General features: G+C 41.5%; 2 protein-coding genes across 4 annotated transcripts in view; one reads left to right on the top strand and one right to left on the bottom strand.

Annotated features, from left to right (window-relative positions):
* Positions 1–4,360, bottom strand: part of BDP1 (BDP1 general transcription factor IIIB subunit) — an 88,696-nt gene extending 84,336 nt beyond the window's left edge. For all 3 annotated transcript variants that reach the window (XM_079917637.1, XM_079917638.1, XM_079917639.1), the window contains exons 1-2: positions 3,829–4,360; positions 1,090–1,366 (exon numbers count right to left, since the gene is read on the bottom strand). In XM_079917637.1, coding sequence (XP_079773763.1) covers positions 1,090–1,366; positions 3,829–4,040 — 489 coding nt within the window. In that variant the 5' untranslated portion in view covers positions 4,041–4,360. The remainder of the gene's footprint in view (positions 1–1,089; positions 1,367–3,828) is intronic.
* A 4,149-nt stretch (positions 4,361–8,509) lies between these two features.
* Positions 8,510–12,140, top strand: SERF1B (small EDRK-rich factor 1B). Its single transcript, XM_079918278.1, has 3 exons — positions 8,510–8,721; positions 9,519–9,627; positions 11,874–12,140. Exons 1-3 carry the CDS (start codon positions 8,715–8,717, stop codon positions 11,944–11,946), a joined length of 189 nt encoding a protein of 62 aa, XP_079774404.1. The 5' UTR covers positions 8,510–8,714; the 3' UTR covers positions 11,947–12,140.
* Positions 12,141–12,429: the final 289 nt, after the last annotated feature.

The raw sequence follows: 12,429 nt of genomic DNA, 5'->3' as shown, positions 1-12,429 counted from the left end.
GAAAATTTATATATAGCTTTTATTTGCCCTGTAGTGAGTTGGAATTCTGTATATTTTATAAAAATCTTGAAGCAAATGTTTAATTTTTAATTCCCCCAAATAAATCTAACTAAGCAGATTCTAAAAAACAGAGAACATTTTTAGAGGCTTAGATTTTAGAAGATATGAATTCAAATCCCATATCCTCCACTGATGTTTGACACAAAGCAAACAACCTCTCTGAGCTTATTTCCTCCTCTTCCTGTGTAAATAGTGATAGCCACTTCGCACAGCTGAGATATTTAAACGAGATAACGAATATAAAGCACCAAGGGGGAATTCCCTGGCAGTCCAGTGCTTAGGACCCCATGCTTTACTGCCAAGAAACTAAGATCCTGCAAGCTGTGCGGCACGGCCAAAAAAAAAAGCACCAAGATAAGTGCCTTCCTCTTAGTTAAAAAAAGGAGGGCATTCTATAAATTAATAATAAGAGCTGACATTTGTCGGGCTCTTACTATTTGCTAGACACTAGTCTAAATTTGTCAATTTAGAAAACATCACCAATTCATTTTGCTCAACTACACTTGTCTTAATTCAAATGAATATAACTTGCGTCAATTGGACATCTTCAGGAAAAATCTCACTGAAGGTTTAGTTTATAAATACATCTGTAGGCGTATCTGTATATGTGTGTGCACACATGTAAAACTTCTATTTGTGGCCTCCGCCAAAAACAATGAAAGATATAGATGAAAAAAATACACAAAAATTAATATCGTGGAAAAAATAGCTTATTAACTCTATAGTGCTTCTCAATCGTTCTGTTAACAAAAGGGGATATTCTGGGACTTCCCTGGCAGTCCAGTGGTTAAGACTCTGCGCTTCCATTGCAGGGGGCACGGGTCCAATCCCTGGCTGGGAAAGATCCAGCAGCCAAAAAACAAACAAACAAACAAACAAAAGGGGATATTCTATTACCATGAGGGATGTTACTTGGTTTTGTTTCCCTCATCAAAATGCTACAGATGCTTGTTCTTCCTCCAAATGATGCCTAACATAAAAACAGAAATCTAGCAGGCAACAGTCAAAATTCTGATTTTTCTACCATACCTTCTCTTTCCTCAATTCTTCTTTTAACATTTCTCTCAGTTTCTGGGCTTTATATATTCGGTATCTGTCTGAGCATGGCTGTTTCTCTTTTGTTGGAACAGGGTTTGGCTGTGGAGCTTCTTGATTAACTGTAGATAAAGGATGAGGTTCTGAAGGAACACTGACACTAGGTTTAACCAGACTAAAAGTACTTGATACTCGCTTTCTTCTCTGTGAAACAGTAGAGGAAGATTTACTGGATTCTTCAACATCCTTCCCACCATCAGTCTTTTCATCACTGTTGAAATTTTAAAAGAAAAAAATAAGGGCACCATGGATCTTCTTTTAAATATTTGAGCCTTAACAACTAGTCTGACAAAAACCCAAAAGAGCAAAATCTCATTATTAATAATCAATGACTTCAACAGAGGTTGCAATAAAATTTTTGTTCAGTACATCTTTTTAACAGATATGGAATTCTAATGAAGACTGATGATCCTTTTCAAACTTCAAATCCCTAAGAACATTATAGCACATAATTTTATGCTCATGCTAGGTACCTCAAAAAACAAACAAAAAAAACCTAAGTTACAAAACAAAGCTTAATTTGCCTAATTTGAATTATTCGATAACTGAGAGGTTTTTTCTTTTGATAGTTCTAAAAAAATTTTTTTTAATTGAAGTATATAGTTGATTTACAATATTATATTAGTTTCTGGTGCACAGCATAGTGATTCAGTATTTTTACAGACTGTACACCATTAAATGAGAGTTGTTTTTTAAAATTAAGTTTATAATCCACATTGACACTTTCTAAAGTGATCTAAATTTTTGGCATTTTACTTTAATTATCAACTTGAGATCAGTTAAACCAAACAAAATATCAAACCTCTGAAATATTTGTATTGCAGTATTTGAAGACATTCATTTAGCTACATTAATCAAACCAAATTCTGTTTGAGGCAAAAATCATTTATCTTTTGTCAGGTATAACTCTACTTATTCAGCTATCAAAATAAACTCTTCACTCAAAAAAAGTACTCAGTAGGGACTTCCCTGGTGGCGCAGTGGTTGGGAGTCCGCCTGCCGATGCAGGGGACACGGGTTCGTGCCCCGGTCCGGGAGGATCCCACGTGCCGCGGAGCGGCTGGGCCTGTGGGCCGTGGCTGCTGAGCCTGCGCGTCCGGAGCCTGTGCTCCGCGGCGGGAGAGGCCACAGCAGTGAGAGGCCCGCGTACCGCAAAAAAAAAAAAAAAGTACTCAGTCACTTCAAATTACATATCCAAATTCAGATTGGATATAAATATTTCAGGAATGGCCTGAAAGCAAATTAAGAGGGTGTAAGTCAAGAATTAAAAGCAGTCTACTTTTTTCATATGTTATGATTAGTTTTATATAAAAGTGAAAAAATGCCTAAACTATAGAATAACTTTTCCAAAAAGTATCCAATTTAAATTCTTATCTCAGCCCTTATAATGTGATACATGTGCCATTTGCATTTCACCCAATCAACATGAATGCATAAGGACAGAACATATACCCTATGGATTTTTACAATTAGCAAAGACCCACCAAAAAAAAAGGAAACACATGATAAAAAACCAAGTATAGTCCCTAAATGTCAAGTCTAAGAAAGCAATATCCTTGAGCTTAAATGTCTCAAGACTACAGAATAAGTAATTTACTAAATTATCAATAATCATACATTCACATGAAGTTAACAGGATCTCTGTGAACTTTATTAATTTAACAGTAACTGGTATTTCTATTCCACTGTTGGGAGAAATTCTGAAACAAATTCATGTAAGAAACTTGGAAATTACTAAGCATAATTAAGCTATCAAAATAATACTCTATACTAAGCACCAGCTGAGGTCAACAGAAGCCAAGCCAAAAGAGAAAAGAATAAAATTGTCACCTTCCTGTCACAGTATAAATTTATACCATCTCACTGTTATTTAATAGGGTTGATTTTCATTGGTTTCCTCACATTTATAGTATAAAAACAGAGGTCATTATTAGCTCAACATGTCTTAACTTTAACTACTTTGCTCCATCACCTTTAAACACCTAAAGGTAGGCAACTATTCTGTCATGTCCCGTGCAAGACAGTTTATATCAGTTATTTCTAATCTCCACAATAAAGAGTTACATTATCCCCATTTTGCAGATGAGTACATTCTGCCTGGGCAAAGTCCATAAACTGTTAACTTAAGTAGAAGAATCCTGAATCTAAATGTGGTACATGACACATGCTTTTCTGTTCAGAAAACATGGTCACCATAGTTAAAGGGGCACACCCTCAAATCAAAACAAGTAACCAGTTCCTTTCCATTGACATAAATCAGCAGAATCAAAGTAACACTGCTCTTCTTTTAAAAAAAAAATGTTTTCAAGATTTAAAAAAAACAACTTACTCCCGTAAAGTACTCCAAAAGAATGAAAACTGCGGTAATCTAAATGCTCTAATGAATAGTACCACGTGTGGATTTTCTTGAAGATTGCTAGACCTGGATTCCTCCCACCACCACTTGAAGACATGGTCGCCTCCCCGAGAAGCTACACGCTGTAACAAAATCCACACTTGCCTCACCGTGGTTAGAGGGACCAACTACAGTTGGCAGTGTGTTCCTCGGCCTCAACTGTCAGGCTTAGTACAAGCGAGGGGGTACTTCTACGGTAAAGTTTCTTTGCTCAGCTTCCAGGTGACACGCCCGGAGAGGCGGGGCAGATGAAAATGCTCCCCTCTGCAAGTACTTACCTGCTCTTGGGAGTCTTTTCTCGGAGCTCCTTTTCCCCACAATCCACCGGGGGCACATCTGTGGATTCCGCTGGCTTTGGGACAGAGGCCGCTGCAGGCTCCGGCGGCCTGGGAGCCTCTCGTTCACGCTGTGGATTGGGGGCGGTGGAGCCCCTGGCGCCTGCTCCAGGCCTGACATTGGGCTTCACGCTAAGGCGTGCCCTGCGGAACATGGCGGAGCCAGGGGGCCCGGGGAGGCGACCCCACGGCCGCTCTCAACCCCGAGCCCCGACCGCTGCCTGGAGAGGGCTTTAGGAACTACGCCCTTTCCACAAAGCCACACCAACAGCCCAGCGGGCAGCTACCGCAGTTTTACTCCCCCGCCGCCGCCTCCGATCTCCCGCCGCCGCCTCTTCTTCATGACCCTGCTACACTAATAGCTAAGTTTCCCCCGGTATCTCGTTCCCCCGCCCTCAGAGGGCGCCGGAACTGATTACGTCATCATCCAGCGCCGCGGAATGACGCACAGCACCGGAGCCATGGTAACCGTCAAGTTATGGAGCCTGGGTTACCGGTGAACCGGAAATTGATACGCCAGACGGTGTACTCTTCCTTCTCCAGGGCTCCTTAGGATTTGTTCAAAAGAGCAGAAGGAGGTAGGCAGTCCTTCAGTCCAAACTTTTACAGGAACTATTAAAATCCCTTGCCGTAGGACTTCCCTGGCTGTCCAGTGGTTAAGACTCCGCGCGTCCACTGGGAGTGGTGCGAATTCCATCCCTGGTTGGGAACTAAGATCCCTCAAGCTGCGCGGCGAGGGGGGGCTGAGGGTGGGGGGGATGAGAATGCAGGCAAAAACAAAAACAAATTGCTGGCTTTTTTTTTTTTTTAAGAGGGTCCGGTAGAACGCTGCCTGTTCATCAGCGCATCCCTAAGGCTTAAAAATTCTAAAACGAGGGGCTTCCCTGGTGGCGCAGTGGTTAAGAATCTGCCTTCCAATGCAAGGGACACGGGTTCGAGCCCTGAGCCCTGGCGGGGGAAGATCCCTGTGCGCCACAACTACTGAGCCTGAGCTCTAGAGCTCGCGAGCCACAACTACTGAGCCCCTGTGCCACAACTACTGAAGCCCGCGCACCTAGAGCCCGTGCTCCGCAACAAGAGAAGCCCTCACACCACAACGAAGAGTAGACCCCGCTCACCGCCAACTAGAGAAAGCCCAAGCACAGCAACGAAGACCCAACACAGCCATGAATAAATAAATATATATTTTTAAAAATTCTAAAATGAGTAGAACATAGATTAGAAATTAAAGTGTGAAGAAAGTGATAATAGATAACTCCTAGGAAGGGAACTGAGTTCCTGGGAAACACATCGTGGGAAAAAAGAACATTCACTGTATATCCTTGTTTACTTTTTAATGTGAATGTAATACCTGTTCAAAAATTATTATAGTTAATGGGAATTCCCTGGCGGTCCAGTGGCTAGGACTCTGCGCTTTCAGTGCTGAGGGTATGGGTTCCATCCCTGATCAGGAAACAGGTCCCGCAAGCCCTGTGGCACAGCCAAAAGTTTAAAAAGAAGAAAAAAAGGAAAAAAATATGGCTAAAACTTTGTAAATTTTTTAAAAAATATGTTATTAGGCTCATTTTGGGAGAAACATGGAACTTTTTAAATATATATATATTTCTAATTTATTTTGCTGCACTGGGTCTTAGTTGCTGCACTCGGGATCGTCATTGTGGTATGCGGGATCTTAACTGGTGGAATGCATGCAGCATCTAGTTCCCTGACCAGGGATCGAACCCCGGGCCCCCTGCAGTGGGAGCTCAGAGTCTTACCCACTGGACCACCAGGCTAGTCCCAAAATTTTGTAAATTAACGTAAGCATTCTTAATCTGCTTCAGGAGAGAGCAACTGAGCAATAAGCAAGACATTCTGTGTGGGAAAGGAAAATTCAACAAATGAACAAGATAATTTAAGAATTATTAAATGCCATGAAAGAAATTTATAGGGTGATATGACAGAGGTTAATGGGAGGCTGGTTTACTTTATGTAGGGTGGTTAGGGAAGTCCTCTATGATGAGAGGAAAAATGTCCAGAGATGAGGCTGACTCTAGAGATTATGGGTCAGTGTTTGAACCAGTAGTACAATTCCCCTGATGCATAGAAAACAAAGGCCTGACTTCCTTCTTGGAAGGAGAAGAAAATTCTACAAGAACATCCTGCTACATTAATGACAAAATGTCAAAGGAATAAAATCCCGAACTGATTGAAGAGATTGCTAGGTCCAGAAGGAGAAAGAAGAGAGACAAGTGTTTTTAAGAGTAGGAAAGCAAGGCTGAAAGTACAGAGAGAAAAGATTCTTTCAAGACTGGGAAGGAAATGGAGGTCTGTGGGCTCCCTCCAGTACTCTGGAGAGAGAATAGGACCTCAAACACACCTAAGGAAGCTCAAGGACCTGAGAAAAATAACCCCTGCTGCAGATATCTCAGGAATCTTGGCGCTACTGCCAGAACCGTACAGCTTTGAACAACATATTCCAGTATAGACTGAAGACATAAGGCCTTTCCCCAAACGCTCTGTTTCACCTAAGAGTCTATGGTATTCCCACATTTCTGCAGGTAAAGAAGTAAATAATGACTAGGATTTAATTTCCTATTTGTAAAGGGATGGGAACAGAGTCAGATTCAATTTTACTATTTAACATAAAATCATAAGCTATTTGTTACGCATCCCAAGTTTGTACAGTGTTTTTTTTCGAATTTTTGAATTTTATTTTATTTACTTTTTTATAGCAGGTTCTTATTAGTCATCAATTTTATACACATCAGTGTATACATGTCAATCCCAATCGCCCAATTCATCATTTTAAAGTAATTCTGAGACTCGCGTTTTGATCGTGGCTCAGCTCACGGCTAGCTGTGTGACCTTGGGCGGTCACATAATTCCTCCTAGTTTGTACAGTCTTAACGGCATCATAGTAATTTTAAAAGTCTCTAGTTTTCTCTGGCAGACACACCCAACATTTCTTGTATACATGGGATACATCATGTGTATCCCTACAACTCAAAAACTGTATTTTCGGTTGCAAAGAAAAAGCTCAGTTAGACTCTTAAGACCACATACAGAAACAACTCTACTTAAGTTCAATCCCAAACTCCTTCCCTCCCTTCCTCTTTAGATGGTCTCTTTATCTCTATAAAGAGCCTGGCCAGAAAGTCAATCTTTCCCCTGCTCAAGTTACTGCAGAAGAGGTCCCTAAGTGGAGACACCTGGCCTGTAAGCAGTATTGAGGAGGAGGGGTGGGACATAGGGAGAGTGATAAGCATGAAAGGCTCTCTGAGGTTGAAAGAATGATGACAAGTATAGCTAGTATGTTGAGTGCTATCCTGTGCTGGGCACTTACTACTTCACGTATATTAATTTGATTAATGAAGGAGGTACAGTTACCTCCCCATTTTACTAGTAAGGAAACTTTAATGCAATGAAATGACATTCCCAAGTTCACACAACTACTCATTGGGAGAGCTGGGCTTTCAACCCAGACATTCCATCTCCAACACCCTCAGGTAATTTTTATGAGATGAAATAAAAATTGTTGAAGCTTGGTCTTATATACTTGGAGGTCCATTATAGTATTTTCTATACTTTTGTATATGTTTGAAATCTTCCAAGTTAAAAACTTAAAAAAAAAAAAAAGGGTGATTTCAGGGTGTCCAGACTAACTCTACACATTTCTCAGTTTGTAATAATTAACGGAATAGATGAAGAAAATAAGTATCAAGCATCTTTACACGTCTGTTTCTAGCAATGGCAGATGCTCCATAGCTTTTACATAGGTTTAAGGTTATTCTGGGCTATTCTGAATTCGTGGTAAGACTGCATTCCCTAGCATTCTCTCCCCATCACACAACCCAGGCACAGAGCCACAGAACTCCTAAAGTACTGTCGACCGTGACAAGCGCACTGGGATCAAACGGGAAATGAACAGACTTTAGAGTCCGTTTTAAATTTGAATCTTATTTCTACCCGTCCCTACCTATTAGGTCAGCGCTTCTGGTCTCAGAGTCTCAGTCGCCTATTTCGTAAAATGAGAACAATGAAGTCTACCTTGCAGGCTTGGTGCGTGAATAAAGAAGGAAAATATGGGGCTCCCCTGGTGGCGCAGTGGTTGAGAGTCCGCCTGCCGATGCAGGGGACACGGGTTCGTGCCCTGGTCGGGGAAGATCCCACATGCCGCGGAGCGGCTGGGCCCGTGAGCCATGGCCAATGAGCCTGCGCGTCCGGAGCCTGTGCTCCGCAACGGGAGAGGCCACAACAGTGAAAGGCCCACGTATCGCAAAAAAAAAAAAAAAAAAAAAGGAAACTATGAAGGGCCAACACTGGCTTTCAAAGAGTTAACCCTCAATCTGTTCTGCCCCCGCCTCTGCAACGGGATGTAAAAAAGCTAACTTTCCTTTTCGAAAAGTTAGATATTGTAGCGTTTAACATCGTTATCAAAAAAATAGGGGCTGGCTAAGTCCCAGTGACCGGTATACACAGGGAAAATCCACACACGTCCATGCCTCGCTCAGACACAGGGCTCGCTTTCTCGACTCTAGCAAACTTAAACGGCCGAAACGCCCCGGGGACGGATGACTAACCCCGGAGCTGCGGCTCCTGGGCCCTAGTCGGGCACCGCCCCGCCCCCGCCCCCCACCGGCCACGCACGCGCAGTCACTCGCCGGCCACGGCGACTGCTGTTGTCTGGCTTCGTTGGGCTGGGCCGTCCACCGAGCACAGGCGTGTCCCTGCTGAGGGCCCGCGCGGGCTTAGGCTTCCAGATCGACGGGTGGGGACGGCTGCTGAGCGTGCGAACAAGTCTTTGCTTTTCCGAGTCGCTCTTTTCCAGGCTCGGTCCGGTGGTCAACATGGCCCGTGAGTATGCGGACGGGTAGGGGAAGCGGCGGGGAGCGTCCGGCGAGGAAGTCGAGCTCCAAGGCGCGGCGGGCGGGCAGACTGGGGCCAGCTGGTGAAACCCCTTCCGTCCGGCGCGGTGGTGACCTGGTTTTTAGTCAGCGGAGGGAGAGGGACGGTTGGCTCCGGTCCGGCCTGAAAGGTCGGGCAGGTGCCTGCCCCTCGGGTGCGAGTTTACACGGTAAGGAACACCTCCCCGGTGGTGAGGTGTGTGAAGCCCCGGGAGGGATCCTGGTCTGGAGGTGGTGTATAGCTGGTACTTAATACTTAATTAAGGTCATGAGGCCTAACGAGGACAGGGAACTCTAAGTCTCCTCTCTAGTTCTTTTGTTTGGCCCTCGAAGGTAATGTTTTACAAGCATCTGTAATGCTCGCTTAACAGTTGAATTATGATGGGCCAACGTGTGTGTGCGAGGTGTAATCTGTGGTGTATCTTTCTCTCTTCACCCACACCTCTCAAAAGCCAGAACTTATTTTGGAATACTGGCCCATAGAGACAGACGATTGGAACGCCTCCTTTAAGAGATCTGGTGTTTATAGCCAGTGAACACCTTAACTGGTATCATAATACTGTTAGGAACTTTAGTGTTTACGTTTAAGCTTCCTCCTTGTCGTCAGATCCCTGGAACACCATTCAGTGCAGTACTCTGCTGGCTTATCTTTTAAAAAGCAAACTTCAGATGCATTTAAATAAGACCCTTAGAATGGAATTATTAATTTTGGAGATGGAAAAATAACATCACTATTTCTCTTTGTAGGTGGAAATCAACGAGAACTTGCCCGCCAGAAAAACATGAAGAAATCCCAGGAAATTAGTAAGGGAAAAAGAAAAGAGGATAGCTTGACTGCCTCTCAGAGGAAACAGAGGTGAGTTATGCTAAAGGAATTCTCAAGTCACAGAAGTTTTCATTTTAGAGAATGGAAAGCAGTTTTAAAATCCTTAGTAGAGCTAGGCCTGCAAGGAAGGGGTAACAGCTGCATATCTGTTGTGTGCCAGGCATACTAAAATTATAAGCGATAGTCATTATCCCAACCCATGGATGAAGAATTTAAAGCTCTCAAGCTATAATTTGTCTTGCAGAGAATCTCATGCAACTCCACCACAACCATAGAATTTCATTTAGCTTCCATGTGCAAGGCATTGTTAGGTGCTGAGGGTAAACATTTTGCAAGCAGACATCCTACTCATACTACTCTGGGTGACAGGTCACCAATGATATTGATAACTTCTGAAAGAGACACAAAGTATATGTAGTTATACTGACTTCTGAAGATCCATTGGATTGGAGAGAATGCAGGTGCACTGCCTTGACATACAAGTGACAATACAAAACTGCTACAGAAATATCAATACTTTGAGACTACAGCTTAAGTTTTTTTAAAAAAAGCATTCATGTTTCTAAAAAAAGTTAGCCAAATTTCATTTTATTCTAAAATCAAATTTTGTTGTTCATGTGAAACTCGGAGGCCAGGTGAAGAATTGACTACACAGGCTCCATCGTGGCTTCTCTGTGGTCCTCAAGGCTGGCTGCACATTAGAACCACCTGGGAAAACTTGATGTCTGCTCAAGCCTGTGCCTTACACCCAGCCCTGAATTAATTGGTGTGGGGCTGGACATTAAAAGGTGCTCTAGGTAAATTTTATTATACTTAAGTTAAACCTGACTTTAAAAGCTCCCCAGGTGATTCTGATATGCAGTCAGAATTTAATGAAGTTGAAGCCCTTAATTACCACTTCACACTGTCTTTCTATTGACATTTATTGTTAAAGTGATAAGCTTTGCTTTAAATTTGTTTACTTACATTGGAGTAGAAGTGAACCAATCAGTGGAATGGTACAGATCAGTAACCCTGAAATAATATTTTTATTGAGAAACTTAGTGTAGTTTGGCTCAGTGATAGTCACTGCTTAATGACTACCCACTGCTTACAAAGCTCTGTGCTAGATGCTCTATATTTATTACCTCTATTCATCATAATTGTGAAAAGTGCTATTAGCCCCAATACATGCAATGAGAGACTGGGGCTCTGAACTTCAGTAACATTAATAAGATCACACAGCAAGCACAGCAGAGTTTGGTTACAAACAGAAAAATAACTATTACTGTTTTTATTCAGGACACCTCATTTTTTTTGTAGCTGTCTTGTTTTTCCTTCCTTCTCATTCCTTGTTTTTGCTATTGGCCTCTCAGAAATGTCTTACTAACATGGACAGAGCTACTCATCCTGAATTAAAATCTAACACTAAATATATGCAATAATAACATAGGAAAGAGCCTGGTCTTTGAAATTGGACAGACCTTAGTTTTTTGTGTGATTTGGGGCATATTATTTAGCTCTAAGCCTTTAACTTTTTTTTTAAATCTGAAACATAGGGACAATAACTCAAAGTTGTCGTGGGACTTAATCCAGAGCCGGCAAAGTGCCTGGCACATAGTAGGTGTTGAATACATAGCCATTTAATATATTTTTTAATATGGGCTCATGGATCATCCAGCCCAGGTAATCTGGTTTTAGTTCACAGTATGTGAAGGTTCAGCCAGAGACACAAAGGGTTAAGAAAATGCCCTGAATATCCTGCTTTTTGGCTTGTAAGAAACTGAATAGATTCATAACATCTATGTTCTAACCCTAGGTACCACTTAGGATATCTAGAAGATTTCTGAAATGCCCCTTCATTCACGAAAAAATTTATAGTGAATTAACTTTGTTGACAACCAAGATTAATTGCCATTATTTCTACATATAGCTGCCTCATGTCAGATGGTGTGCTTGTGTGTGTGTGTGTGTGTGTGTGTGTGTGTGTGTGTGTGTGTGTTCCTCAGAACAACCTGATAAGTATTACTCTAATTTTGAAAAGACTTGGGGTCATTTATCCAAGGTCATGACAACAGTACAGATTGTATTCAAAATAAGATCTGACTTCAAAGCCTTTCCATTCTTCACCTTCTATCTTCACCATTCTATCTCCATCCATGAAAATGGAAAGACATGAAAGTTTATATCTTCTTTTAAATTGTTTTCTAATATACTGAATGGATTATTGTAGAAAACAAATGAGAACATAAAATCAGTTTTCCTGTAACAACTTACAGCCTTTTCCCCCCATATAGGGACTCTGAGATCATGCAACAAAAGCAGAAGGCAGCCAATGAGAAGAAGTCTATGCAGACAAGAGAAAAATGATGACTATTTGGAAAACCTGGGTGCTGCTGCTAACTAAGTGTATCATAAGCTCTATGATCAAGATTTTGTAGAGTGAACAGCCAGTACATATGTTATATCCTTGTAAAACTATTTTAAACTTTACCTTTCAGCCTGACTTATTGTGATGTTTCAGAACCATTCTTCAAAGAATAAAACACTAACCGTGCATGTGACATATTGGTGAACATTGTTTTTTATCACCAGTGAGCATTTATACAATTTATTAGAGAGGTAATATCAGGTAACAGGATATTGTATATAAATCTAGAATCTTTGTCATAAACTTTGTTAAAGTATATCTTTAAAGTCAACTTTATTGTATAATAGAATTTAAGATACATTTATCTAATTTTGCTTTGTAATCAACTAGTTTGCTTGAAAAATTTACAAAAAATAGTAAAACCCACCTGGAATAGCAACTAAATGAACATAAACTAAATGAGGTCTCAGTAAGAGTTCTAC

Source organism: Stenella coeruleoalba (genome assembly GCF_951394435.1).
Source record: "Stenella coeruleoalba genome assembly, chromosome: 3".
In the NCBI taxonomy this organism is placed as follows: domain Eukaryota; kingdom Metazoa; phylum Chordata; class Mammalia; order Artiodactyla; family Delphinidae; genus Stenella; species Stenella coeruleoalba.
The sequence above is the reverse complement of the archived record's forward strand: the minus strand, read 5'-3'. Positions and strand labels throughout refer to the sequence as shown.

Excerpts from the sequence above, each read along its gene's own strand:
- SERF1B (XM_079918278.1), top strand. Across the intron at positions 9,628-11,873 it reads GCCTCTCAGAGGAAACAGAG|GGACTCTGAGATCATGCAAC; the intron begins GTGAGTTATGCT and ends CCCCCCATATAG.